This window comes from Sphaerodactylus townsendi, linkage group LG09, assembly GCF_021028975.2.
Source record: "Sphaerodactylus townsendi isolate TG3544 linkage group LG09, MPM_Stown_v2.3, whole genome shotgun sequence".
Lineage (NCBI taxonomy): Eukaryota > Metazoa > Chordata > Lepidosauria > Squamata > Sphaerodactylidae > Sphaerodactylus > Sphaerodactylus townsendi.
This window is the reverse complement of record NC_059433.1, coordinates 39,987,163-40,014,706: the sequence shown is the minus strand read 5'-3', so window position 1 is coordinate 40,014,706 and position 27,544 is coordinate 39,987,163. Positions and strand designations below refer to the sequence as shown.

The window sequence follows — 27,544 nt, the reverse complement described above, 5'->3', positions numbered from 1 at the left end:
GGCCCCAAGGCTGTCACACAATTGCCTGACGGACTAAGTTTACTTCTACAAAACAGCGCAACCAATTTGCTGTAGTCGAGGTTTCTTTACGGACTTCATTTTTCAAAAAGCAGTTCTGTGAGAAAGGACGATGGTGACAGGCGCACTGTAAACAGTCTCACCCTGCTACGTCTTGAGCCGGTGCGAAAAAAGGACCCCTATAGAACGGGAAAAACACGACGCCCGTTCTCTGGCGTTTCTAGGGTTACGTCATTCCCTTCCTCTTCTGTCCATTCTCGGCGGGATGTTCGTTTCCTGCGATGGCTGCGAGCGCCCTGAATTGAAAGGATTCACGCTCCTGATGGTAATGGACGGTCCTGCCATTCATGCGTCATCGCAGAACTCCGGCTGTTGTCCGGGCAACGAGCGGCTCTCCGGCTCTCTGCTTCGTCCCGCACGTGGTTGCCAGTCATTCGCTACGGAGGGGCAGCTCAGTGGCTTGGACACATCTGCAGGATGGGTGGGGGGGGGGGGGGGGGGGAGAAGGGGAAGGGAGGGCAAGATGCCACCTCTTGTGACAGTGACAACGGTTGATCATAATTTGGGGGTGGGATCCCTTATCCATTGCACTTGAAAGAAAGCTGCACTGAACCCGCTTCTGCCCAAGCGCATGTTGGATTGCTACCTTAGAGAGATTGCTGGAGAGGGAGGAAAAATAAAACCGAGTTATTGAAGTTCCGGTCAGCTTGAAAAGCCTACTCTTAAACCTGAGTCGTGGGTCGGTTGCAAGCATTTAGTTGTTCCTCAGGACAGGGTAATGTAGTTGGGATCTTGTTCCTACTTGCTCTACAGATCGAGAATTATTATTGAGACTAGTCCTCCTACGAGTTGCGTGGTTGATGGCTGTTTTGCAGGCATTTTCAGTTAATATTAGTAGAAATAGTACGTTATATAACTGATGAGTAGGAAAAACAGTCGCCCAGTATTTTCTCTTAGTCCATCTGCTGGAAAAACGAAGAAACTTCACAGGCAGCATACAGCTGATCCTTCACAGTAGACTGAAATACAGAATTTGTAAGTGTCATCAATTCTCAAATTGACAGTGCTGTAAAAAGACAGTTACAACCCTAAACAGATATAACCTACTCTCTCTGTCCTGTAGACTGTCTTCCTCTCCCAAATGCACCCCACACCCTGTTAACAAAGGAAGGTGGTAGAAAGATGAATGTGACTAAATCAAGATCAAATCAGGAATGTTACATAGTTGCCTTGATCTCATGTACAAAAGTTCAAATTACTCTTCTGCCATGGAAGCTTGTTAAGGTAACTTCAGGCCAGTCACACGTTCTCAGCCTAACCAACCTTACAAGGTTGTTGTGAGAATAAACTGGAGAATGGGAGAATGTTGTAACCTGCTTTGGGTTTCCATTGGGAAGAACAGTGGTGTATAAATGAAGAAAATGAATGAATAAACTTCATAATTCTGAGATACTTATCCAAAGAAAGAAACCATTACTTTTGAATGTGCAAGTAAATAGTGCCACATTATTTCTTTGAAAGGTGATTAAAAAGCCTGTGAATTTTAAAAGAAAGTGCTAGGAGTTAACTTATTTGAATTATTGTAAAATTGATCATTATGTGAGCTATAAACATGTGGATCTTGTGAAACCATCAATAATTGTCAGTATTAAGTGTTTGACCTCTTTTCGAAAAGCAACGTTGGACTAAATAAGCTTTTGGATATTCTGTAATTCTTATATGTGTGTTTTGTCGTTCCAGCCAGCTGTATCAGTGGGGAATGTTGGCCAGCTGGCTGTTGATTTAATCATTTCCACACTTGGGATGAACAAAATTGGTTACTTTTATACTGATTGCCTTGTGCCAATGGTTGGCAGTAATCCATATGCAACCACAGAAGATAATTCAACAGAATTGTGTATAAATGCTGAAGGTAAGTGTTATAAGCACTGCTTTGTTAAGACACTGTTGGGTATTGATTTTGGCTGTGATTCTATAAATACCTTTACCCAGAGAGATTTACTTCTTAGGGCCAGTTGAGGAATTTTTCCGTGTAGAGTTATTCCTAAATAGGGAAGTCATATTTGACCTGGCAGTTGCTTGTTTTATCACAGTTGCTTTCCAGCTGCAAAACGTTTCTAGCTGCAAAAACAGTTATGACACTTAAATGGCCGCCAGTGAGCATCAATAACTGGGAATGTGTTAGTTCTGACATGACTCCTTCCACAGCTGTGTCTTTGAAATGCTGAGGTTGCTCTCAAACTTCTAAACTGCTGCTTGCGCTGGCATCCTAATGAGGTCTTTTGAATGAGGCATACTCCTAGAAAAGTATTATTAGGATTGCCCTGTCAACAGGCTGGATCCAGCCAGCTTTTCCACAGTTTAACATGGCTTTTGCTCACACAGGTCCCATGACCCCCAACATAACCCTTTTGGGTTGTCAAACCAGACTATTCCTCCAATAAACCATGAACAGAGTTCCATGAGAGGAATGGATCCTGTTCCACTGCAGCCTGCTGCTCACAGGGTCATGGGACTTCCACAATTGGTGCAATATGGGGATCACCAACTGGAGAGACAAGACTGATTAAAATCCCCCTCCCCGAAACCCCAGTGGAATGGAAGACTTGAATCCAAGCAATTGTTGCCTAACATTTTCATAAATCTTAGGGACAGTTGGATGAGCTTGTGGGTGATAAAACCATGCTTTGTGTTCAATTCCATTTGCACTTATTAATTATAGTGGATAGTTACTTGCATGTCTAGGAGAAAAAATGAAAATATTTGAGATCCAAGCCACATCAGCACAGGAAAGGCTCAGAAATATTTATCTGTGATTTTTTTTCAGTTTTTAAAAATTTGTAAGATAACATGGCTTTATGTTTTCTGGGTCCTTGTTATTGTGCGCTCAACCCTATAAGTTACTGCATGTTAAACTTCAAATAAATATCTGTCCATTGTATTTCTGTTCAATGTCAGATATCAATGTGCATTGAAGACATAACTACCAAACCGATGTGTGACAACACTCCATCTCCACACCTTGAAACCAGGGGTTTAAATTTCACCAGGGGTTTAAATTTTAAAATACTTTTGTATTTATAGTTGAGGCTTTGGGGACTGTTTTGTGGTTAAGAGCAGGTGGACTCTAATCTGAAGAACTGGGTTTGATTCCCCATTCCTCCATGTGAGCGGCGAAGTCTAATCTGGTGGATTTGTTTCCCTGCTCCTACACATGAGGCCTGCTGGGTGATCTTGGGCTAGTCATAGTTCTCTCAGACCTCTCTCAGACCTACCTACTTCACAAGGTGTCTGTTGTGGGGAGAGGAAAGAAAGGAGTTTGTAAGCTGCTTTGAGAATCCTTACAGTTGAGAAAAGCGGGGCATAAATCCATACTCTTTTTCTTTTAGACTGCAAGGAAGCCAGTACCTGAACTTAGGGGCCAACCCAGCATTCACTTAACCTATCACAAAGATATAGGCTTGAAAGAATCATACAAAAGGTTTTATGAAAATATCTAAGAAACAGGTTTATTTCAGTGGCATGCATGATTTGGTTGTTTCTTGGTTTTCATTTCATTCAGTTGTTTCTTGGTTTTCATCCTCTCAGTATTACAGTAACACAATTATTGGAGATCTGGACTTGAGAAAGCATAACAGTTACAGAGTAGTTTTCTTGTGTTACTGATTCTTTTAACTATTTTTCACAGTAACTGCATCTGTCTTCAAAAATACCTGAAGTTCACTATGGATTCCCTGTTTCACCTGCAGACCTCTTAACCCTTCTCCCACTGAAGTCCAACAACCTGGCCTCTGTCAGTTGGCCAGCATTTACACTGCAAAACACCTCTCTTTTTTTGTCAACATTCTAGTCCAGTCCACCATTTGAAAATTATTGACTGAGACTTTTGGAGAGTGGACCTTGAAATCATCTATTGCGCCATGCTTATCTGATTTCTTAATAGTCAGCTTAAACTGCCTGGAATCCTATGTTGTTAATTAAATGTAACTGTTTATTCTATTTCTTCCCCTAGTGTATGCAGTGCCTTCCAAAGAGCTAGTGGCTCTACAGATAAGATCACCATTCATAAAGGTGTGTATTTCCATTGGAGGTATTTGCATTATTATAATTCGTAGTGAAACCAGATATAGACTAATCCCCAATCCTAATTTAAGATAATGTGTGGTTCATAGGAGATTTTTTATTATCTGTATATGGATTGTTCCTGTGTTTAAAATACTGATGATAAAATTCAATTTTCTTTTCATAGTAAGAAACTTAAGATGAATGAGATTTATAGTGGAGGACATGTTAGAATGGCACTTTTGGCTATGGGGAACGTCACAGACATCATGACTTCAACTTGTTTATTTAATTTTATAATAATAATAAAAATTCATAATAAAAGGTTAATAAATAAAAATGGTTGGGCATCAACTTGAAAGTTCACTATACAGATGATATTTGAAAACTGGCTCATTTGGATTCTCTTCAGTTCAGCTGGATTGCTGATTGCCTACAAAAATGGACACCAACATTGCCTCATAGAAGCAGTCAAGACAGATGAGTCTTGTTGATGTAGCAAAGTTCATGAGACTTTACTGTTCTGATTTATGCATTTATTGTTGTTTACATAAAACATTTTTATGCTGCTTTTCCAACAAATTAGGGTAGAGAACCTGAAAACAAATCAAGGCAGATAACCTGAAAATAGTAACATATTTGAACAGTTAAAAGACAACATTTAAAATTATAAAATCATTCAATTTAAAATACGTAAACATAAAGCATCAGATTTCAAAAGTCATGAATTATTATAGGGAAAATAGGATGTTACACAATTTTATTAGGATGCTGGTCTTCACCCTGTCCAGACGTGAGGCCCGCTGACAGGCAAGCGTATGACAGGAAGTCAGAGGGAGCCAAAATTATGACCTTTCTGGGGTCAAGTTCAGGATCACTGCTTTGGGCTGGAAACACTTGACAAGTACAAGAGGTACCATGGGTCAGAGTCATGGAGAAAGCCTTTCTGCCACATTGTGAGATTGTTTTGCTGTTCTGTTCTTAGCATGGATGCAAAGAAAGGCAGGTTTTACACCCTTGTACTATATACAGCATGCAAAAGGCAGCAAAAGTCTTTGCAAAAGGCAGCAAAAAGTGGCAGGCTTGTGAGCTACCTGAGGTTTCTAACATGTGGTTGAAGACTGCTGTATTGTCTCATAGAAATGCTGTCTGGGACAGGCACTAGCTGTGGCACCTGTTGATTCAAACTGTCATACTGATTAATTGGCAGTTTCACTGTGATGACTTCCTACCATAACCTGTAGCTCTATTTGTGCATGAGTCACTCCCACATTTGCATCCTTGCTGTTGGCTCCTTGCTGTCTGCATTATTCCCACTGAGTTTACTATTAAGGTAACATAATACATAGATGTACCATAATTGATGCTGTAAAAATTCCTGGCTTAGTGGTATATGAGAACAATTCATTTTGACAGAATAAGTGGCTAATAGCCATTTCTGGCTTGCTTAGAATTCTTTGAAATGTTGACAAGGCTTTGATGCAGTGATCTTTCAGTAAAATATTCTTATGTTCTAAAAGACATTAGAACACATAGCTTGGAGAACATATCATATATCGCTAACAATCCCTAAACAATTTCTAATCAGTTGTTTTCCTCTCCTTTGTAAAAAGAATAAATATAGGCACTTCTGTCATGCGTTGCTGGCCTGGGTGAAAAGCTGCACCTTTGCAAAAGTTGTTCTTTTGTCCAGCAGTCATGCTTACCAGCGTAATGATCATCAACTTCACACGTAGGTCTATGTGCATGCTGTAATTAATGGATATAAGTGTTTGCTTACTTTTCCTGACACAAGTTGCCCAAAGTGGGTAACATTAAGAACAGCAGTCTAAGCACTGGAAAAATATGAGAAAAAATTATGTTGCTGAATATAATCATCCATTACATTTACATTTGGGGGAAGGGGAATGTTTGTTCTCTAATCTAAATTTTAATCTGAATTATGTACTGGGTCTTAACCTTAACTTCAGTGGCCACATGTGCATACCATACAGTGGGCTGGATCCAGTGATCTGTCAGTGGACGACATTGATGTATGTGGATTCTTTTCCTTGTTCCACCAACCCCACAGTCCTTTTTAAAAGTTGATTTCTGGGATTGGATTTTAGTAGTAAGTAAACAGCCACTTAGCAGTGATAAAATGTCTCTTTTTGTCAAATAATGGGAGGCTTTGGTGGGCTTACATCAACTATGATGCCAATGAACTTGCTATTTGCTGCCCTTGCTTATTGTATGGTCGTGGAATGGCAACTAGAATTACTAATAAAATTTTAAAGTCGTGGTTTAAAGTCTGTTGCTGCTTGACTTTTTGCGCCTTCTGCATCTGTGTTTTGTTTCTTGACAGTACTTCACTGAGATACTTGCTTTCACCTGCTGTTCCGAAAACAGTTCGAGATCTCATACAAAGATTGAACTGGAGAGAACTGGAGAAAGTGTCAGCTTTCCCTGAAGTAAATGAAGAGGAGAAAGTACTCCATATTCCAGGAGGTGGCATCACAAAGCTGTTGTTTACTAAAAGGTCGGTGAGGAAGAAACGGGTTAATACTGAGATGTGTGTAAAGTAGTAATGTGGAGTTCTGTATATAATATGAGGTGATAGCCATGTTTTCCTTGAGTTCCTTTGGCCTGAACCTTCTTGTCTCTGTGAGATGGGTTTAGTGAAAAACATTTATTACAATGCTGAGAACTGTGGAATTCTTTTATCTGCTTCATTTCCATCTTAATGGTATTTAAGAAACTGAACTGTGGTAAAACTTTCCATTCATTTGACAGGACTGTTTTCACTTCTCAGCTACCATTTGTGTAATATGTATTGATATTACTTTGCAGCCAAAACTTCAGAGTTTCAAACTGGATGTGTATTTGATTTGCTAATTCTAACACAGTTCCTGTTTAGGGAGCTATTCATTGGTGTATTCTTCTGGCCTGCTAAACTGGGTGTATCCTTCTGCTTGTGACTCAAAAATAAAGGAGCCTTTGCTTAATAGTGAACTCCTGTAACGTAATAAGTTTCCTAGTTGTCTTCCTGATGTCATCTATTTCCAACATTTATCCATGTGCTCACATCTCCAAACCTCTTTTGATCTTCATTATGGCTTTTTGAATCTCTGTCCCTGTGCCTGTTATGTCCTGCCTTCTGCAGCTGATTGCCCCATCTCTCCTGATCTTCATGTAAACTTTACTTTCATACTGAAAATTGTGCTACTCTATCAAATATCTTGGTTGCCCAGCCTGCTGTAGTGGAGAGAACAGGATAGAAGTGATCCTGGTTTAAATATTATCGGCGCAGTAATGTTTGCTTGAGTGGGTAGTGTTTGGTTCCTTGTTATGTTTAATTACATAGACTTTATTTTCATTCTAGTTGTTCAGAAGGAATTCAAATGGTGGTTTTGCTGAAATTTTGCTCAGAGGGGGACAATATTCCAGATGCATTTGTTCTTGTTGACTATCTTAATGAATGGCTTCAAGTAACTACAAACCAAGTAAGTTTTTGTCTTCTTAACTTAAGAAGAAACATTGTAGGTTTTTACTTTTAGCAGTTCAGACAACTAATGGTAAAAATTGCTCTACTTCAAAATTGAAATAGTGCAACTTACGAATAATAGTGTTTTGTAGTACTCTTTGTCCTTTTCATTCTAAATGCAATCAACATATGTACAGCACTCTTATACAGAGTCAAACCCTTGGTCTGACTCAGTAGTATCTACTCAGACTGCCAGCAGCTATCTAGGATCTCAGGCAAACAAAGGCATGCCCCACACATCTGCTGCCTGAAATCCTTTTGCTGGAAGATATCAAGGATTGAACCTGGTAGTACATAAATGTGAAGGAGGTACTGGATGATTAAGCCTCAACTCTTCCAATGACTGCCAAATGCAGTGACAACCATGGGGCAACCATTCAGAATACTGATGGGTATAGTGGAAGGAGAAAAGACGGTAATATTCAGAAGTCATGGAGAAACATTTTGCCTGTAACAGGCAGCAGCCTATCTTTTTGTCATGCTCTCACACTCTTTCCATTTGCCCATTGCTACTCTTTTGTAGGACATGATCAAAGCCTTCCTGTATCCAGAAGTCTTCAAGCTGACTAATTGTCCTGAAGCCCCAGCTTGAGGTATTTAACTGTGGCTTGTGAGAAAGAAACAGTCTCCCATTTGTCAAGGCAGTGTCATCTGGACTTCACAACAAAACTTCAGTTAAAGACTTCTGAAACCAGGAAATCTTTGTTCATGTTCTACACATGAGTGAAGTAAAGGGTGTGTGTGTATGAGAAGAATGCAGCACAGACATCACAAAAGACAGGTTTTTAATACCCCACTCTTCTCTCCTGTAAGGAGTCTCAAAGCTACTTACAATCGCCTTCCCCTCTATGCACAACAGGCATGTTGTCAGGTAGGTGGGGCTGAAAGAACTGTGACTAGCCCAAGATCATCCAACAGGCTTCTTGTAGAGGAGTGGGGAATTATACCTGGTTATCCAGATTAGAGTCCACTACTCCTAACCACTACACCATGCTGGCCAGATGTTTTCCAGTGTCTTGTGTTTCAGGGAATACTCTTCATATTGGCTTGCACCAGAACCTGTAGAAGATTCTGGGGTACCTTCTACAATATACATTGAGTTCATGTGTAGCTTTTTAAGCTCCATTGTTGACTTTCATCAGCTGTGTTTGTGGCTGGAGTCATTGTTGTGGGTTCAACTGGTTTAAACTTCCTGTTGCTTAGTTGGCTTAGGTGAGCATTTTGCTAGCCACTCAGGTAAGTGTTAAAAAGTGGGATAAAAGTTTACTGTACCTCTGTGTTATGAGGAAAATTCGTAGAGGTGGGAAAGCTTTCTTTAAGAGAAGGCTGTCACTCACCTCTTACTCTCCTTCCCAAGAACATCATGTGAAAGTTCATCAGCCCAGGCCAGACCCAGTCTGCAACATATGGAAAGTAGAACACAACTGACTTGACCATTTGCTGATTAAATTATAGAAGGTTATCAGAGGCTTTTGTTAATTCAATTCTATTAATGCAGTATTTTGTTGTGACTTCTGTTTTCTGAATTCAGCAGAGTGGCAGTTCTCCAGCTACATCTTCCAAATGGAAAACACCAAGTTCCTGGAAACTCCTCTTTGGCAGTGGCCTTCCACCTGCATTATTTTAGATTCATTTATTTATAGCCAACTTGTACAAAAATTGAAGCTTTCTGTTTTGATTTTGATATAAGCAGCAATTACCACTGTGGACCCTTGTGTAAAATATAATGGCTGAGATCCAGTTAAGCTGACACTTCAGCATGTTTCAAGGAAGACATAAAGTAAACCATAAGTACTCAGTGTTTTTCAAAAGAACTGCTGGTTTACCTTCTCTCAAACTTTAAAACATATCAGACTTTTTAAAATTACTTAAAACAATTTTTCTGGCCTTGGCCAAGCTATCTGGGCAACATTAATAAAATCCTCCTACACACACTGACTTTGCAAAGTATTCCACCATTACCATCCACTAATTGGCAGTGTATTCTGTAGGTATCAGATATTCCCACCTAGCTGCAGCAACCAGAGCTCCTAGTGCAAAAGGGAAAGCAGTCTTGACTTTTCTGACATTTCCGTAGGGCTAGAACATCCCCTGAATTATTCATCCTTGCTGCCGGTTTATAGAAAAACTTTCTTACTGAAACAAGACATTCTGCATCACTATAAGTTTTTGTGATAGAGAATGACAAAGAAAGTGATGCCATAGAGAACTAATACCATTGGAAAAGATGTCTACCTATGTTAAGGAAGCTAAAACATGACATCTTTGCATGTGAACAAGCTATGGGTTTTGTAATCCATTCTAGGACAAGAGTTTAGAGAATCTATTATGTTTGCTAATTTCCCCTGGAATTGCATGTTTGCATAGGGCTTAATGCCTTTTTATAGGTTAAAAAAGTGAATAATTGACTTGTGTCCTAGATCAGCATTAAGCATGTGTGATCTTCATCCTATTTCAGAGGAAGCTCAGGAGGCAATCTGGAATGGTTATTTTGTACAGTTCTAGAGTTTAAATTTAAAATAAAGACATGTTAAACTCTGAGCTGACTGATAGTATATAGTGAAAAGGAGGTATGATGTCTAGAAAATTCCAGTAAATGCTGGAGCTAGAAATAACGTGGAGAAATAGGAGCAGATTTCCATGTGTAGTTACAGCCAGCAGGGGATAAGTATACCAGCGGATTAAAGAGATAATTGTTAAATGTACATCTTCTGCAAGGAGAAGGATGCCATACAAATGAAATTAATAAATAATAAATTGAAATGCAAGGGGGCTTAAAAGAAATGGTGCTGCTGATTAATCAGGCAGCTGGGTTTTGAGGTTTGGGAGTGTTCTATTACTTATTTCTAGGAAGAACACAGGGTAGGTGGCCCTGTCTTGGTAGAGGCATACCTCTTCTTCTGTAAAATAGGAGTGATGACTTCTTATGGGATTGTGCCGACTATGACACATTCATGCATCACTTGAAACTTCATACCTTTTTTCTTCAAAGCTGTTCAATGCAAATATATGTAGATTTCAGCAATTAAAACTAAGGGTTCTTTGGTCAAATGACAGCCCTAGTTATGCTTTGCTGGTATTTTGATAGCTCAGAATTCAGAGATGAGTAAGCCTCTTACAATGAAATCTTCAGGAGAATTACTCCAGTCTAAGCCCACTCATTTCAATGGGCTTAGGCTGGTGTAACTCTTTATAGGAGTGTGCTGTTAGTACTGTAGACAGAATTACATCTGCTTTAAGATGCTTTAATGACTGTGCTGTTCATAATTTTCCCCCACCAGTACCTCATGTCTGGTGGGAAGGACCCACTATGTCCGTCTGAAGAGGTAGCCTCTAATCCAAGGAGTCTTATGCTGGAATGAAAATGTATTAATATTCAAGCCACAACATGATTTTTATTTTTGCAATGGAAAAACTGCTCAAACAAGTATAATTCTCCTAGAGGAGAAGCAGAAGTAGTAGCATAGTCGATAGGCACTCTTCAAATACGCAGATAAATACAAGAGAATATGCATGCTAAAGTCTTTCGTTGCTTTGAAAATTCTTACACTAGAATGACTATGGAGCTGGAAATGGATGCATTTTACTCCTGTATAGTGTATAATACATTCAGTGTGTCTGTAAGCTGTGCTGCTTCAAACATGGCATGTGATAGTGCAGTGCCACACATCTGCATAAGAAGTTCAGGGTTACAAGTTTGGCATATTGCTGGCAAGAAGGAAAGTGAAGACCGAGATGATGCTGATTTCCCCATAGTCTAGTTTCCCTGGCTGTCCCCAGAGCACTGCGTCCCACTCATTTTAACAGCATCCGCCTTCCTCTCTCTGTCAGTGTTTCATCTTTAACTGCAGCACAAAAGGTGAGTCTGCTATGTTTTCTAAATATGGAGTAGGGAACTCCAACCTTTGTCACCCAAGGCAGAGTAGGGATTCAAACCTGGGTTTCCCAGAACAATCTGATAATCTAACCGCTACAACACACTGCCATCAAGGGATTATTTACAGCCCCAACTTTGTCTTTTATAAAAGACAAAGGTAAAACCTGTAGCTAGTAGTTGTTTCTTGGGGAGGCAGGGGTGGGGGATGGGAGGCAAAGGCAGAATGCCAGGTGGTAGATTCTGGAGCTAATGATTAATGTCCACTTCCATAGTTCTGATTTTAGTAACAGCCTCCAGAATCTATATAAACTGTTAAGCTGTGCAACGTTTTATTTATCTTTCTGAACATATGAGGAGAACACCTTGCTGACATCCAAATATTGCCTTGTTGGGTTGGATTGAGCAATCCATCAGCAGAATTATTGGTGGGCATGGACCTTTCCACAGCAGCCATTTCCAGCCTCAGGAAAGTTGATTCCTGGAACCACTGTGTGGTCAGTCAACTTAAGAGGGCAAAGGGCACAAAATAGCCCTTCCTGCTGCTTTTGGCAGTGTATACATCTACTCCCCTGCTCCTTCTTCACTGTAGCCTACTGACTCGTATGGCTGTTACTCCACATGGTCCTGCAAGCTCCCAGAATCAGCTTTGGTGAACTTAGAGATGGCTGAGGGGCAAGAGGTGAAAGTGGGAAACAACCACGATCCTTGCAGCTGTAGACTCTGGGTTTGCATATATAGCAGCATCCAAATAAATGTATGTTTGTTGCTTAGTAACAAAGCCCTTTATCCTTACTAATGAAAAAATGAAGCTGCTGGTAACTAGCAAAACAAAGCCATTGGCATACTTAAGGCCAGAGTCAAAAACAAAATGGAAAATACTTGCCAGTAGTGAGATTAATTTTTTCCAGTCTTTGATGACACAGTTGGAACGGCATATTGCTAGATCCAACATTAGTTATGTCTCATCAGGGAGCTTTCTGCCTCTTAGTTATTCAAGAAATGTCTAACTTATACATTTTTTTAGAAGCCATGAAAGGTTAAAACACCTTATTTCTATCCTTGGCTGGGGTGATCAGTTAAATATGTCAAGCTAGAACTGATGGCTAGAATTGCATCACTTTGCCAACACTCCTCCCTTGTGAGATTTTGTTTATATTATAACATGAGCATTGTGCAGATTTTCCCTCCAGAGTACAAGGTTTGAATGCAAGTGCTTTCCTTTGCTTGTTAAAAGTGTACACACTAAGGACTAATTTAAATACCTTGTTTTGAGAGACTAGTTCCTTAAAACACAGGATTCCAAGGAAATGCCCATTTAGATTGTCTGTATGAAGAGGGGCATATTTAAACACCCCCCAAACTGGACAACACTGATTTCAACGTTTTTCCCAAGTTATTGTGTATACGCTTGTTACCAGCTATTACATGACTAGTTCAGCAGTTGCAACATTGCATGTTAATTAGAGGGTACTGTCTTGTTTTACTTTTTTGGCTATAAACCATAGCCACAATTCTACTTATTTCAATATATTTAATTCTTAATATGATCACATTTGGAGATACTTAAATCCAGAGACTGGGGCCATGTGTAGACAAAGCCTTTCTGCAAATCCAAAAAAACCCCTAGTTTTCAGAAAAGCCTGGGGTAGAAAGGTGAATTGGGGTACCAAAATAATAGAACTAGCAGTTGCTTTAATAGAGAAATTCCCTTTTGTGGCGTTTGCTATGCAGCCACAATAGTATTAGCAGCCTTTAAGCTATGGTTTCTGTCAGGTGCGGAGAAGCAGGCACTTTCCACAGAGATGACTAGGGGTTGGGCCTGTCACCAATTGCTAAGTGACTTGCTATCACCCAGCTTGCATTATTCAGCCAGGCTTGGCTGCTTGCTGCTGTTTAACAGTGTGGTTTATTGTTTAGATGCTGAAATTAGAATCTGAGAGATCTAGGTTTGAACTACCATACTCCCAAAGTAGCTCACTGAATGTCCTTGGACCAGTCACACCCTCAGCCTCACCTACCTCATAGAGTTTTGTAAAAATAAAATGTAGGAGAGGGGAATGATGGAAACTGCTATTGCATATCCATTGTTGAGACAGATAAGGTATAATGAAGTGAATAAATATAACTGAAGAGGGAAGGCAGACAACAGGTTAGTTGGTCGAAAGAAGGAAGTTAGGAAAAGTATGGATATGGCAGCTGCCAGGGGTAACAAGAAATAGTGTCGGGGGGGGGGAGTGGGATATAGGGGCAAACAACTATTTGCAGGTTCTTCCCTGTACAGATGGGCCCGACATGGTGGCCAGCCCTGGTCTTGGCTGATGATTGGTTTGGCTGCACATCTGGGCCCAGTCCAGCAGCCAGAACTACAGTTTCCTCAGGGAGAGGCTGTCAGGGTAAAAACGACTAAATTTAGGGAGGGCTGAGCTGGTGGGTGGAAAGGAGAGAGGGAAGCGAGAAGCAGCAAGAGGCTATAGGGAAGCCAGCATTGTATAGTGGTTAAGGTGTCAGACTGATTTGGGAAACCCCATTTTCACCATGGAAGCTTTCTAGGTGACCTTGGACCAGTCACTCACTCAGCCTCCAACCTGGGAAGCATTTGGATGGGAGTCCTCCAAGGAATACCAGGGGCATGATGCAGAGGCAGGCAATGGCAAATCACCTCTGAGCGCCTCTTTCCTTGAAAACCCTGCAGGGTTGCCATAACTCAGTTATGACTTGATATCAAAAAATAAAGAAGCTCGCTGGGATGAGAAAAGAGGAAAAAGTGCAGGAGGGAAAGGCATCAACAGAAAGGAGTACTTAAACATGTGCAGGATTGCAGTTAGTAGGTTTTATTAGTATGACAGTTCAGAGGTATAGATTGGCCACTGGTCCAAGAAGCTTAAAGCTTTCTTAGTTTTCCACAGGAAGTTGAGTCAGAAAAGTATTGACACTTCTTCCTTGAACTTTAGCAAGAGATTACAGTTCCCAGATTGAAGAAAATGCAATGTGATTTTGATACCATCCCTTATGTAGTTTTGCTGAATTTACACTGTACAACTTTGAGGCTGCCTTTATGGAGCAATTTTATGTATCCTCTTGATATTTAACATTCTCATGCATGCTGTTAAGTTGAGTGAACTTCAAAATGTTGAATGCTCAACAAACCTGGAGCAAGAGTTTTTTTAAAAAAAGATGTAGTAGATTTAATCTGAAGATCAGATCCCTTTTGTAACAAAACTTTTTCAGTCAGGCATTTGAAATATGCTGTTTACAAGCACAAATCTACAGCTGGGGTAGGCACTTGAGTGACCCCAGCCTAAGTTACATGCATAGTTACATGGCCAAGGAAGATGCATGCTTCCCCTTTTTCTTCCAAAATGTGTGAATCTGCTAACAAATATAATTAGAAAGCAAATTGCTCATTACTAATAACGGAGAATTCAAAAAGATTTCATTTCCACCTACCTGACAACTGTGTCCAGTTTCTCCAAAAGATGAATTTTGGCTTGGGCCTAACAATTGCCATGGTTTTTAAGGCACATTTCTAGATAAAGTTTTTAGTAGCTGTACTGCTTTTATCATTCACTGAGACACCACTTTTTTTCTCTCAAAGACTCTTAGCACCACGTTCAGCAGGTTCATAAGTATGCCAGTCTTTATTAAAAAACCTGTAGGTGGTTTGAAATAAGTACAATTGTTGGGCTTTATAAATCCTACGACGTTCTGGAGTTGTATTCTTATTTTGCACATTTAACAAGAAACCATGCTTCTACCTTCACAGTCAAGTAAATGCACAAAGAATGACTTTTCTGCCTTGTGTAGGTGGTACCAGCAAATAGTTCTGGCTGAAAACAAACTGCAATTTTCTAACAACCCATTTGTGAGGTAGGAGAAAAACCACACACACAACCAAAGTCAATTTAAAAAAATATTTAATGCTGCCAAGTATAAAAAATACAATAAGAATGGCAGTAACAAAGTATCATCTACTGTGATCTCTTACATTTCTACAATTAATACAAGCATAAAACAATTAAGACATTTTGTTTTGTTTTGCAACGTCTCTTGCTGGTGGGTATACATCATTCCCTGGTTGGTGTTTACGTTGTAAACAGATATTTGTGAGGCCACCTGGGTATTGCTCAGACCTCACTTTTGTTCTTGGCGAGGGGTCATGTCCTGCTTTGCATGCCAATAGTATGCAATTTATAGCTGCAGAATATTCATAAGTCTTGGAGAGTTAGGTGTCCGTCATTCTCTGCCTACAGACACACAACGCAAAAAAGTCACAGGTTCAGTACAGTCAGAAGTATAAACACCCAGGTTTTAAAGTTTCACTTGGATTTGATATTTAAGGAAAAAATGTCAAATGGACATATTCCGAATAAGCAGTTACTAGCACACATATTTGCACCTGCACACCTACCTCCTTGCCACATACAAATGCTCTTAAATGAATAGTTATGAAAGGTAGTTGGATATAAGTGTTGATGTCTTGCTCTTAACCGAATCAAGGATCAATAGAACAATTAGAGGACAGGTCTTTGATCACAAACATCACAAATTTGTATGACAAACCTATAAGCCATAGTTCAATTTAAAGGGCAGGGGTAGGACTGTGTAATGGCTGGATCAATGATGTATTTCATACCATTTGCATGAGTTGAACAAGCACAGGACTCAACCCAGAGTATCAAAAGAAACATGGAACAATTACACTGATGTTTGACAATATATGCAAGAAAGTGTTTTAAGCTTTAGTATTTTGGTAATCTATGAATAATTAATTAATGTATTTTGAGTCAGTTTTACCAAAAAGTGCAGATTCCAGGGATAGGAGATGACAGCAAAGGCAGCCCTAGGGGACTGCTAAGTTTGAAAGGAAGCCCAAAGCAGCTTATGTTACACTCCTCCCATTCATCCTCACAACAACTCTGTACGGTAGGTTTGACTTAAAGTATGTGGTTAGCCCAAGGTCAGCCAGCCAGCTGCCATGGCAGTCAGGATTCAAACATGGGTCTTCCAGATCCTAGTCTGACACTAACGACATACCACACAGGCCAACAGAAGTGCAAATCCTCCAAACTTGCTGACAATGTTCTGGTTTTCCAGTGGTCACTCTAGTCCTGCTCTTATTTGCATAGTACTTTGTAACATGTTTCTAACACAGCCCTTTAAATATGCATGCTAACAACAAACTGATCTAGGCAACATTAGCTCTTAAGGCACCACTTTCCAGAGAAACCAACTTTGTTCCATGAATATTATAGCTCACTTTAATCTGCATACATTCATTAATGAAAACCGCACAATAACTACTTTTTGAAAGGCTCATCCAAATTTGGAAGCAATCCAATCACAGCCTGAGCTCCCATTTGTGAAACTGATTTATGCATTTTTTGTACCTAATAAATAAAATGGGAGATACTAAGTAAGAATGAGATCATGAGGGTGATAACACAGCCATACGGAATATAAGACTTCCTGGTTTGGTGCAGGGGAGCAAATAAGCATTAATCTTATCTCCAAGTGCCAGAAACATGCTTCTTACAGTTGACAGGGCTAGTGAAATCTACCAGGATGCCTTGTCAACTGACACTCGAAGATCAGCGCACTCAAGATTTCAAACCCAATTAAAGAGAACTTCAAACTTGAAAGCCTTGATCACCCAGAGAAGAAAGCTTGGAACCTAAAATTTTGACCACTTGCACTTGATTTTTGCCACTTCTCCCTTCACGGTTGCCCCCTTCAACTCTCTTTTCCTGGGGTCCATAATTTCAGGAGACAGATGATTGCAGTGAAAGGGGAGAAATTGCCGTTTATATAGTACGGCTCCACTCATCCTGCATAGGAGCCTATCCTAAATTAAACTGTTTCATTTTCTACTATAATTTGATTCCTGTGATACACGAATTCCGATCAGTCTTAATGAAGCAGTGCTAATGTTATTAAACATTTCTGTTTCTTGCCTCATTCAATTAAATACAGAATAGCATTTGAGAGCGTGCACCCAAACTAAGGTACATGAGTCACATAGAACCAAAAGATGACTCTGTTCCACAAAGAATGTTTGATATATTTTATCAAAGCTGGGAAAAAAAATCAGTGCAGCCTGTGTCTTTATTATTATCTTTAAACAAGAAAGTACATTCAAAAATGTTGTTTCACTGGTCAAGGAGGCATCTCAGCTAAACGAGTTCAACATGTACAAATAATTCCAAAAAAGAAAAAGGTCTTCACCAGATCTTAGCAAACGAAAAGCCAGAACACAGAAGAAGGTAGGCATCCAAGGAGATGAAGACTGCATTTCAGCAAAAAAAAAAGTTACCATTTTCACCTGAAACCATTTTACTTAACAGGCTCTAAGACACTTACTTCCCACTTTGTGGAATATTACTTGCACACTGATCACAACATAAGGAGCTACAATGCACAGACATTCCACCAACAGAATACCCAGCTGTCCACCTCACTGCAGCCCCTCCTGACATGGCTTTCGATCTGTGACAGTCCCCTACTGCATGGCAACACCTTTTTCAGGTCACAGGTTGCTGATAGGAGATGGGTCCACTTCTGCTAGCAGAATATCCGCAGAATAATGTTAGTTCTAGCTGAAGTTCTTGTGGGGTTAAATCCAAAGGACCACTCACCAAATGGTCTTTTCTTAACTCCCTGGTTCAGCCCCGCATGATCATCAAAATGCTGCTTCTTGGGTCAGAAAACTGTCAGGAACAGTGTTGTGTGCAATACAGGTATTTGGGATGGGAAACGGGCGCTAGCCAAAATAATTCCTCTTCTGCTAGTGAAAGTCTTCTTTGGATCTCACAGGCCCCAAACTACATAATGATTTAACCAGCAATGGTCCAACTATTATTCCCAAATAGACCAGTGACTGGGGTAGGGATAGGGGTGGGGAGAGAAGGGGAAAAATGCTTGTCAGTTGTACTTCAAATTCAATTTCTTCTTGTACTTAAAAAAACAACAACCCTGTATTGTAGCTATGTACTTTTTAATGTGGCTGTCAGAAATATGAATTTGTCATGTGCTGCCCACTTCCAATACGAAGCATCCATTTTCAATGTTCCAGTGAAGGACTCAAATCAAATTAATGAGAGACACAAAAAAGTTTTCACATTTAATGGAATGTTCAAACTTTGACATAAACTATTAGCTTCCAACAGCAGCTGAAATTAACACAATTTCTCCTCAAAATAGTTTTGAGATAGGGTACCAAGCTTCCAGAAGTCTTATAAAAATGTAACATTTTCAAGTCTTTTGTTTTTAAATAAAGTAAATGTTAACTACAAGCATAAATACATGAATGCAACTTAACACAATAACAACTGAGAAGTAGCCCTATCTCCTGACATTGAATCCCAGCGGGGCAATTTGCTAATCATTACATAAGGAATGGTGACATTCTGATGAAGGCCAGTGAATTTCCAAATCACTCTTGAAATGTTTGGAGATGGATGCACTGCTAACTGCTTGAATGCAAACTTTGTTTGGGTCACTGAAATTTTTGTACAAATCTGGCTTTTACAAAATACAGTTATCTACAAAAAGTATGATTAAAGATAGAGTTACAAAATGTATTTATGCTAAGTTTGGATCATATAAATGTTTACTAGCATATTACGTAACGTCACTGTAATTGCTTTGCATTCATAGTATGACACCACACTGTTTATTGCTTGTATCAGATATGTGAGTTGGCAGAACACTCTCTACCTTAGATCTAGTGGAGAATCATTTTAAGTAATATATACGTACTTGCTCAAAATGGGTTTTAGATTACCTAATAACAGTGTACAACTTTATTCCAGGTAGCAATCTGGTTTCAGAAAGTCCTGAGACTGTGGCTTGTGATCTGTTTAACCACATGCTGCACCTTACAACATTGCTACACTGATCTTGAATGTCATATCCCCGCCACTGGTGTTTTAGCAGCATAGTTGGTCTGCAAACTATGGCTGCCATTCTGCAGTCAGTAAACATGTGTGGAACTTAAGCATATATTAAGGGGCACAGGGCTGCAACCTGAAGCACACACTCACATAAGGGAGCCTGTGTAAAAAAATTTCCAGAAACAATAAATTCCAATGAAAATGGCTGTACCAAACCCCAGCTTAGTGAGAATAGGTTTCCAAGATAACCACCTTTTTCTTTTTCTCTCAGCCTCGCTCAGCCTATGTTTCATCTGCTGCACCTTCTGTGCTGTGTTAGCTTTCCTGTCTTCTCTCAGCCGTTTCCGAACAGCACTGCAAATACAAAAAAAGTCAGACTGTTTTATTCATCTTTCTAATCTACCTTTACCCTAAAAGTGCAGAACAGGAAGCAAGATTTTGGAAACAAAAATCAACACTACTGTATGTATTCAGTGAGCTGAAACCAAAAGATGCTCATCAAACAGCATAAGGCGTGTACACTGACAGAAAGGCACTTCTGTTGGCAGTAGGAGGAGTTTTCCCAATTTCCCCCTCCAAGGACTCCTGCTTCTCCGGAGGACAATCTCAGCAAGTCCATGGGCTGCAGCAAGAGGCAGAAAAGTCCCATTCCAAGAGCTTCATTCCCCTTGTGCTGTTTTAGAGCTAATTCAGAGCGCATAACAAAGCGGTAATACATCAGCTCAAACTTGGCCACCAGGAGCTAGCCCAATCTACAATCTCTCAACCCTTCTGGAAGGTACACAGACTTCAACCAGTCAACCAATCTGGGAAAGGGGGATATTCATCAAGAGCAGCTCTCTGCATATGGCATGCAGAGGAGAACATTAGTATGTTCTTAGTTTCTGTATACATGTTGAAATTGCTCAAAAACAAGTGTGTACATGTATTGTGTACTTTGTAATCAGGATTGTGAAGGAGATAAGTTTAGACAACACAACACATGTACATGTACGGGGAGGAGTCCAGAGTATTTAAGGCCAAGTTGTTTACATTGCTGAGACAAAAATGAGTACCTTGACTAGTACCTGGACAAAATAGAAGCTAAGGTGGAAAGTGAATCACCAGCATAAAGTGCTCTCAATGAGTATGGCAGGCGCTTTGCTGTGAAAAAAACCTGAATCTATACTGAAACTCATGCTAAATTGTATTATACAAATAAAAAGTTTAAACATTTTTTTTACATATTTAGATTAACAGCTATATTAAAAGAAGTCACAAGAAAACTGTTTGGATCAAATACTGCAACTTTATGTGACTCTTCTGAATACAGCTGCTATGAAAGCAAGTGCAAAGTTTGCTGTTGCTTTTAAACTTGTTTGAATGCCAATTCACACAACTGGAAAGCATCAATTTTGCACATGTGCTAAGGCACATACATCCATGGCAGTAGGAGTTTTCCCAATTTCCCCCTTTCCCTGCAGACAGCTCCCCCCCCACCCCCCCCATGCTGTTTACCAAGGATTCCGGCTTCTCTGGAGGACAATCTCAGCAAGTCCATGGGCTGCAGCAAGAGGCAGAAAAGTCCCATTCCAAGAGCTGTTTTTCATAAATACTATGCTCTTCCAGCAAACCATGCATTACATGCCATGCCCACTTCCTAAAATCACAGCACTTCCCCTTGAGGGGGTGGGGTGGGGGAGAGGACTGCAAGAACACAGACATATGTCCAACATCACATTGTGAACAGAGACAGGGAAGTTGCGCACAAACCTGCTGCCTTGCCACAAATTGAGAATTTCTGCACACATACAGCCTCTGAAAATTTGTATTTTAATTTTTAAAAAATGATTGCTAGAAGGACAGCTGTTGGTAAGATATGTGCAAGGATTATGGTTAGGAGGCAAGTTATCTTCAAGTATGAAGACTGGACAGGTGGTCACAAGGCACAAAAAGTCTAACTCCTGAAGCCCGGAATCTAAACTCCATTTTTGTTATGAGAAGTACATATAAACCACAATGCATGACAAACATACCTATTTCTCTTCAACAATCTGCCAACTGGCATTTCCTACCACATAAAAATGGAACAGTATGTATACAAGTCTGAATTAATGGGGTGCATACAATCTCATCTGTAACAATATCTTGCTTTCTGTAACATACAGTTAAGCTAAATACTTCTGATATGGTAAAGGTCTGGCTGTAATCTTGGATGTGAACAATGGCTAGAAGTGGCTTTGTACTATCTATGCTTATACTGACTCTTCCAGCAAACAAAATACAGTTAAGGCAATTTCCCCTCCTCTTGGCTTACATGATACACAGGTCACCAGTACTAGGGTTTAGAATTATCAACTACTACACAGTGGTTTCAGTATGCTATGGTTTCATCAGGATTAAAGGTCAATAAGCAGCTGTTTTCTTTAATTGTTGTTGAGACTGTTTGCACCAGATAATAGAAGTACACATTTTTGAGTGACACCTCTTCTGTGATTTCAAACTTCTTTCTGCAACCCTTAGGGCTAGAAGCTGTTTTTTTTTAAATAAATGCTGGGATTCCCAATTTTGAGCTAGTTGTCAAATTTGTCTAACACAGAATTCCCAGCTCTGCTCCTGTCCCGATATGCAAAAAGAGAGAATCTTACTCTCCTGAGCTGAAACTTCCAGAAATCTTCAGGAATAACCCAACAGAGTGCGGTATAGGAGTCAAATTCTCAAAGTTAAAAAAAGAGAACATACATGACTGTCTGTTTAGACATTATAAAAACAGCTCCTAGCCTTTTGGTCAGATATAATAAATGAAAAGGTTCTCTAGCCAGTTTTCAAGCATTTAAATAAAGACAATGCTTACATGTCAGCATTTGCATCTGCAGTATTTTGAATTGTCGAGGTCAGCTCAGCATCTATGAGATCTTCAGTTTGCCCCTGATTTTCAAAGCCCACACTGTTCCCGTTGTACTTCTCCATTGGAAGTTTGGCTGTGTATGGAGGAGAGTGTTCAGAACTTGGCGCTTGGTCCTCCTTTGAAAGTTCCTTCCATTGACTCTGAATGAAGATAATTTGTTTTACTGAAATTTTCAAGACCAGAATTTGTCCCCTCCTCCCCCACCATGGTGGCAGTTGGATAGGCTAAAGTAATTTAAAATTAATAATCAAAAGGATAACATGCAAAACATGGGAAAATCTAGTACCTTAGATAAGGTTTAGTTTTACTGACCAAAAATAAGGAACGAGATACAGAAGTGCCGAACAGCTGAAGGTGCCTTCTGAGCACAGAAGAGCTATTATAAACTTTGCTGCATGTTAACATTCAAATGGCATTCAAAAATGATGATCTGCTTGTGCAAGAAGAGGCATAAAGATTCCAACAGAAGCCACTTGGGACAGCACCATGAACTCTTCTGCTAGCATTTGTTGCAAGCATTTGCAGGACAGGACTAGCAGCTGTCCCTCTCCCACCGCATTCAATATTCTCTGGATGCAACCCTAGCTCCAGTCACAGTGACGTTCTTTTTTTTCTTTAGTTCATTAGTACAACAGACTCAAGGCAGATTACACAATGCAATAGAGCTTTGTCATCATTTATTCTGTGCCTGCTCCGCTAAGTAATACTTGTGATGACTGAATTTTCATGGAAACAGTTATTCATGTGCCAAAGAACTATACACCACTGTTTCCTAATATTGCCTTTAAGATTAGATACCCACCAAAATTCTACCCATAGAAGAATTAGTTACAAAGTAGTTTTTGATATTATTTTGTCATGTACTTTGCAAACAAACAAAACCCAACTTGGGCCCGGAAGGTAAGTAGTTAAAGAATGAGATTTCCTTCACCTTCACCAGAAGCTCCCCTGCCCTGTTTAAGTGATGGCTGAAGGTTATAGGAGCCATTTGGAACTGTGTGCTTGCAATATTTGGAGGGGAGGTATTGCAGAAAGGAGGGAAATTGTTCCCCTTCATTACTGAATGAGCTTTTTCTCTATTCACAGGGCTTGCCAAAGAAACAGGGAATTTCACCCAATTCTCCTCTGTTACTGAAGTGTCTCTCTGTGTTGCACTGCATACTGTTCAGGAGGGTTCCAGAATCCTCACCAACAGCATTAGCAAGGGGTGGTGGCATAAGAAAGGAAGAAAGCCAATTCAAAAAAAAATCCTTTCTACTGTATATGGGAGCTTGGATCACTAATCCAATATGCTGAAGCAATCAAGGTCGAGATAGACCAGGGGTAGGGAACCTGCGGCTCTCCAGATGTTCAGGAACTACAATTCCCATCAGCCTCTGTCAGCATGGCCAATTGGCCATACTGGTAGGGGCTGATGGGAATTGTAGTTCCTGAACATCTGGAGAGCCGCAGGTTCCCTACCCCTGAGATAGACTATTTACTTTTAACCACACAAAGAACAGTAGTTACAGGTGGTTATCGCTGCACAATTTGGCAACTTCTAGAGCTAGCCTTTAGATGCAAAAAGCCATCTTCTGTCTGCATGCCTAAGGGGAGGGATTGTGCCTTTTCATTCAGTTCCTTTCAGAAGGAAAGAGGATGCCACAACAAGTTAACTGTTGTGAACAGGCAGGTTGTATAAATGCACAGATGACCAGTCAAAGAATAGTTACAGATAGGCAACTTCTCTTAACTTTTTTGTGTCTCTGTGTACCATATTAATATGTGTAGACTATCAAACTGACCTACCTTTCAGAACAAAAGTGTTGACTATTGTTCTGCTAAAGGATGCATTTGCTCTGGCTATGACTGAGAACCTCATTGCCTTGTATCCCTACATATACGGTCCTTGTTTTTTAGGCTTGGCTGGCCTCAAATCTTTCAGTATTGGTTTGACTGTATATATTTGCTGATCTGTTTAATATGACTGAGAACCTACAGCCTAATGAAGCTGCAAGGCTAAGTTCAGGGAGCTGTTTTGCAGAGTTCAAGTAGAGAAGGCAGAGGATGTCATGACAGCTCCAGCAGAATGAACTCTGAGTGTCCCAAGAAAAAGCTTGAGGCCTGTTCATAACAGAGCTCAATGGCCAGCAGGTGAAACCCTGTGACATTTAGAATAGTTATATTAGAAGTGTTTAATTTTCACAATACAATGGATTCATATAAGATATTGCGAATGCAGCATGACAAGTCTGTGCAGTGACAATAATTCCCCAACATAAGCAATGCTGAGAAACAAGTGTCAATGTATTTTCTAGAAAAGTCAATGGAGCCTCTTATGAAAAGATTAGTAAGGGACAAGGGGTTGGACTCCACCTGATTTCTTACTCAATCTCACTACCATCTCACATGATTTTTAGCCATGTGGGTCCCATATTCCTTAGCAATGCTTTTTTGATTGTTTTCTCTTTGCATCAGTAGAAAATCTGGATTGATTCAGCCAAAGATCCTGGGCTCAAGAAACCTTGACACAGTAAAATAATGCTAGAAGGGTTAGAACGAGATAACGAAGCATCAAAAAGCAATCCGAGTATTCCCACTTTTTATTAGGTGTTTTATATGTACTGTACTGCACCTTGACACTAAGGTACCAGAAAGGAGGAAGATGAAGACAGATGTGGTAATTACAGCAACTCTCAGTTAACTTTACATATCGGAATCATTCATGTCAAATTTGTACAAGCTGTACTCACAAAGAGTGTTAGTTGAGACAAGTTAAGTCTGCCAGCAATAAGGGAATTCTTTATTCTACATCATTATCTAACATCTAATAACATAATGTGGTTATCTCAGTAAACCAACATTCACTCAACCAGAAAAGGCGCAAATACCACCTGACAGAACAGATTACTATTCCAATTTATATGCAAAAATATAAAGAACATTTTAAAGAGCATTTTATCTCATTGCCTGAATAGTTCTATTACAAATGCTTCAAAAGGTGAGAGGGTTCAAAAGTACATAGATTCCAAACATTTACCTGTATAGTAGAATCACCCATTATATATTTGGCTCCTTCTATTACAGCCATATATGAAAATCTTAGCTGATCAGGAGTCTGGATAAGTCCCATGCGGTATTTTCTCATATTTAATAATACTTGTTTAATGTCAACAGAAAATGGATCTTTCCTTTTTTCCATCTGAAACAGAAAAACACAATTAACGGTAGTGACAGATCAAAAACACACAGAAGCTACTCAGTGTAATTATCATGTTATACAGAGTTGCCAGATTCCCACTCGAGGCAGACCACCACCCAACCTCAGCTTGACTTTCCTGCTGCTATTCAGCTGGGCAACAATAGAAAAACTGCTAGCGTCCTGATACAATGACATCACATTTGATGCAACTGGAAGTGACATCATTTAGGCCCAGTAAGGGGCCTCATCACCAGCTGCCAACCTCATGCTGGCAAATTCTAACATATCAAAATGCAATGACTAATTAAAGACACTTGGACTATACTGACTCTCTCTCTCTCTCATTGATGGAATGCTGAACCATTTATAATACTTTCAAAGGAGACAGAAACCTCAACATTTACTTAATCCAACTTTCTCCAATTATGAGAAAGACTGAAAACTGTACTTTTTAACTTTCTCCTTGAAACTCAAGACATTAAGTCTCAGTATAGGCAGCAAAAATAGATGGGACAGACTACTGAACCACAGGAATTTTGCCTTCATGTTCTTGAATAAGCCTAATACGGGGAGAAGTGGTGTTCATACCAACAGCATAACAATACAGAATATGCCTCCCTCCCTTACTTCTGCAGCCTTTTTTATTTGCTCTCAAGAATGTCGGTGGAATGACGCATCATATGCCTGCTAAGGACCTCCATAATGGGGGAAATGACAAAATGGGACAACTTTCGCCATTTTATATTTACAGAGAATTCAGTTTTTCAAAAATCGATTCCCTCAACCCCATTAAACCTAATTTTTCGTTGTACACTGAAGTAACTGGATAACAGTTCTTTGCTTTGGGGACAAACTTACCAGGACAAGACATGTATCCACCAATGAAAATGTACCAGAGCGCCCTATTCCAGCACTGCAGTGAATGACTGCAGGTCCATGTTCAGGGCTCAGAGATCCAGATTCTCTGACTTTAAACAAGAAGTTGAGGAATGAAGCTGGGGATTCAGGAACTCCAAAATCTGGCCATGTAGTATAATGAAAATGGAATATTATCCTGCAGTCCCCGTTCTAAGAAGGAAGAGACACAGACAACAAATTAGGGAATTCAATGGGATACATTCAACTCCATGCATTTATACCGGTATTCACAATGCAATGCTCCTAGCCATTACTATGGAAGACCCAGCTGTAGATTACCCCTTTTCTCACAGTGCAATTACATTTCACAAAAACAAAGCTTTGCTTATGAAAATAGTAATGGTCATGTTGATAAATGTAGAACTGCTAGTTTTAGTATTTCTGAAGGTTTTGCCAGATTTCCTGGTTCCCACCCATCTCATTTCACTTACAATAACCCTGAAAATGTGCTGACAATAGCTAAACCTGCAAACACAAAACTGTCTAAAAAGTTGTCCTCCACTCACCTCATTTTTACTAGCTACAGGCATTTCACAGTAGTGATTTGGGTAACACTGCTTCTATTATTTTTGGAGGGTTAACCCTCCAGTGTGTGGATATGTGTGTGGGTAATCTCCAGATTTAAATACCCACAGCTGGGGCCATGTTGAGAAGTAGATATATTGAAGACTGAACTTCATTTGAGCCCAACTGACTGTCACGACGCAGCAAGCCTATTACATCATTTCCTACAATCAGATTTGTCAAGCAGAACTGTGTAGATTTCTCTGAATGTTAATAAGCAGAACTTACTCCAAGCTTTAGTACAGCCTTGAAAATAATGCTAAGAAAATTACCATATATACTCGTGTATAAGCCGACCCGTGTATAAGCCGAGGCACCTAATTTTACCACCAAAACCTGGGAAAACTTATCGACTCGCGTATAAGCCAAGGGTGGGAAATGCAGCAGCTACTGGTAAATTTCAAAAATAAAAATCGATACCAATAAAATAAAATAGATACAGTGGTACCTTGATTGGGGTTTGAGGAAGCCCAGCCAGTGGGGAGGCAGGAGCTCCTTATTTGGGCAGTGACATCAGGGGGAGTCACTGCCCAAATAAGGAGCTCCCTCTGCCTCCCAGCTGGGGTTTGAGGAAGCCCAGCAACAAGTGGATTGTGCAGCCATAACGGAGGTCATCCCGGCCTCC

At 40.0% G+C, this 27,544-nt stretch overlaps 2 protein-coding genes across 4 annotated transcripts in view; one reads left to right on the top strand and one right to left on the bottom strand.

The window, feature by feature from the left end:
• Positions 1-54: 54 nt before the first annotated feature.
• PSMG2 (proteasome assembly chaperone 2) lies at positions 55-10,375 on the top strand. Of its 2 annotated transcripts, none has more exons than XM_048507770.1 (7): positions 55-343; positions 1,759-1,930; positions 4,031-4,089; positions 5,694-5,812; positions 6,425-6,598; positions 7,442-7,562; positions 9,138-10,375. In XM_048507770.1, exons 1-7 carry the CDS (start codon positions 284-286, stop codon positions 9,228-9,230), a joined length of 798 nt encoding a protein of 265 aa, XP_048363727.1. In that variant the 5' UTR covers positions 55-283; the 3' UTR covers positions 9,231-10,375. The 2 variants fall into 2 exon arrangements, with proteins under 2 accessions (XP_048363727.1, XP_048363726.1); XM_048507769.1 differs by having other exon boundaries at positions 77-343; positions 9,135-10,375.
• A 5,002-nt stretch (positions 10,376-15,377) lies between these two features.
• The window catches only part of PTPN2 (protein tyrosine phosphatase non-receptor type 2), a 35,367-nt gene continuing 23,200 nt past the window's right edge, over positions 15,378-27,544 (bottom strand). The window contains exons 6-10 of one of the 2 annotated variants that reach the window (XM_048507535.1): positions 26,296-26,505; positions 25,276-25,437; positions 22,203-22,396; positions 19,622-19,723; positions 15,378-15,724 (exon numbers count right to left, since the gene is read on the bottom strand). In XM_048507535.1, coding sequence (XP_048363492.1) covers positions 15,703-15,724; positions 19,622-19,723; positions 22,203-22,396; positions 25,276-25,437; positions 26,296-26,505 — 690 coding nt within the window. In that variant the 3' untranslated portion in view covers positions 15,378-15,702. Of the gene's footprint in view, positions 15,725-18,584; positions 19,724-22,202; positions 22,397-25,275; positions 25,438-26,295; positions 26,506-27,544 lie in introns of those variants that run through there. The other variant, XM_048507534.1, reaches the window with a different exon arrangement.

What these genes read in the sequence shown, in the direction of transcription:
- PSMG2 (XM_048507769.1), top strand. Translation starts at nt 284, where the DNA reads ATGTTCGTTTCCTGCGATGGCTGCGAGCGCCCTGAATTGAAAGGATTC. An exon ending in AAGGATTCACGCTCCTGATG is followed by an intron (nt 344 to 1,758) that starts GTAATGGACGGT and finishes TTGTCGTTCCAG; the next exon opens with CCAGCTGTATCAGTGGGGAA. An exon ending in AAGCTGTTGTTTACTAAAAG is followed by an intron (nt 6,599 to 7,441) that starts GTCGGTGAGGAA and finishes TTTTCATTCTAG; the next exon opens with TTGTTCAGAAGGAATTCAAA.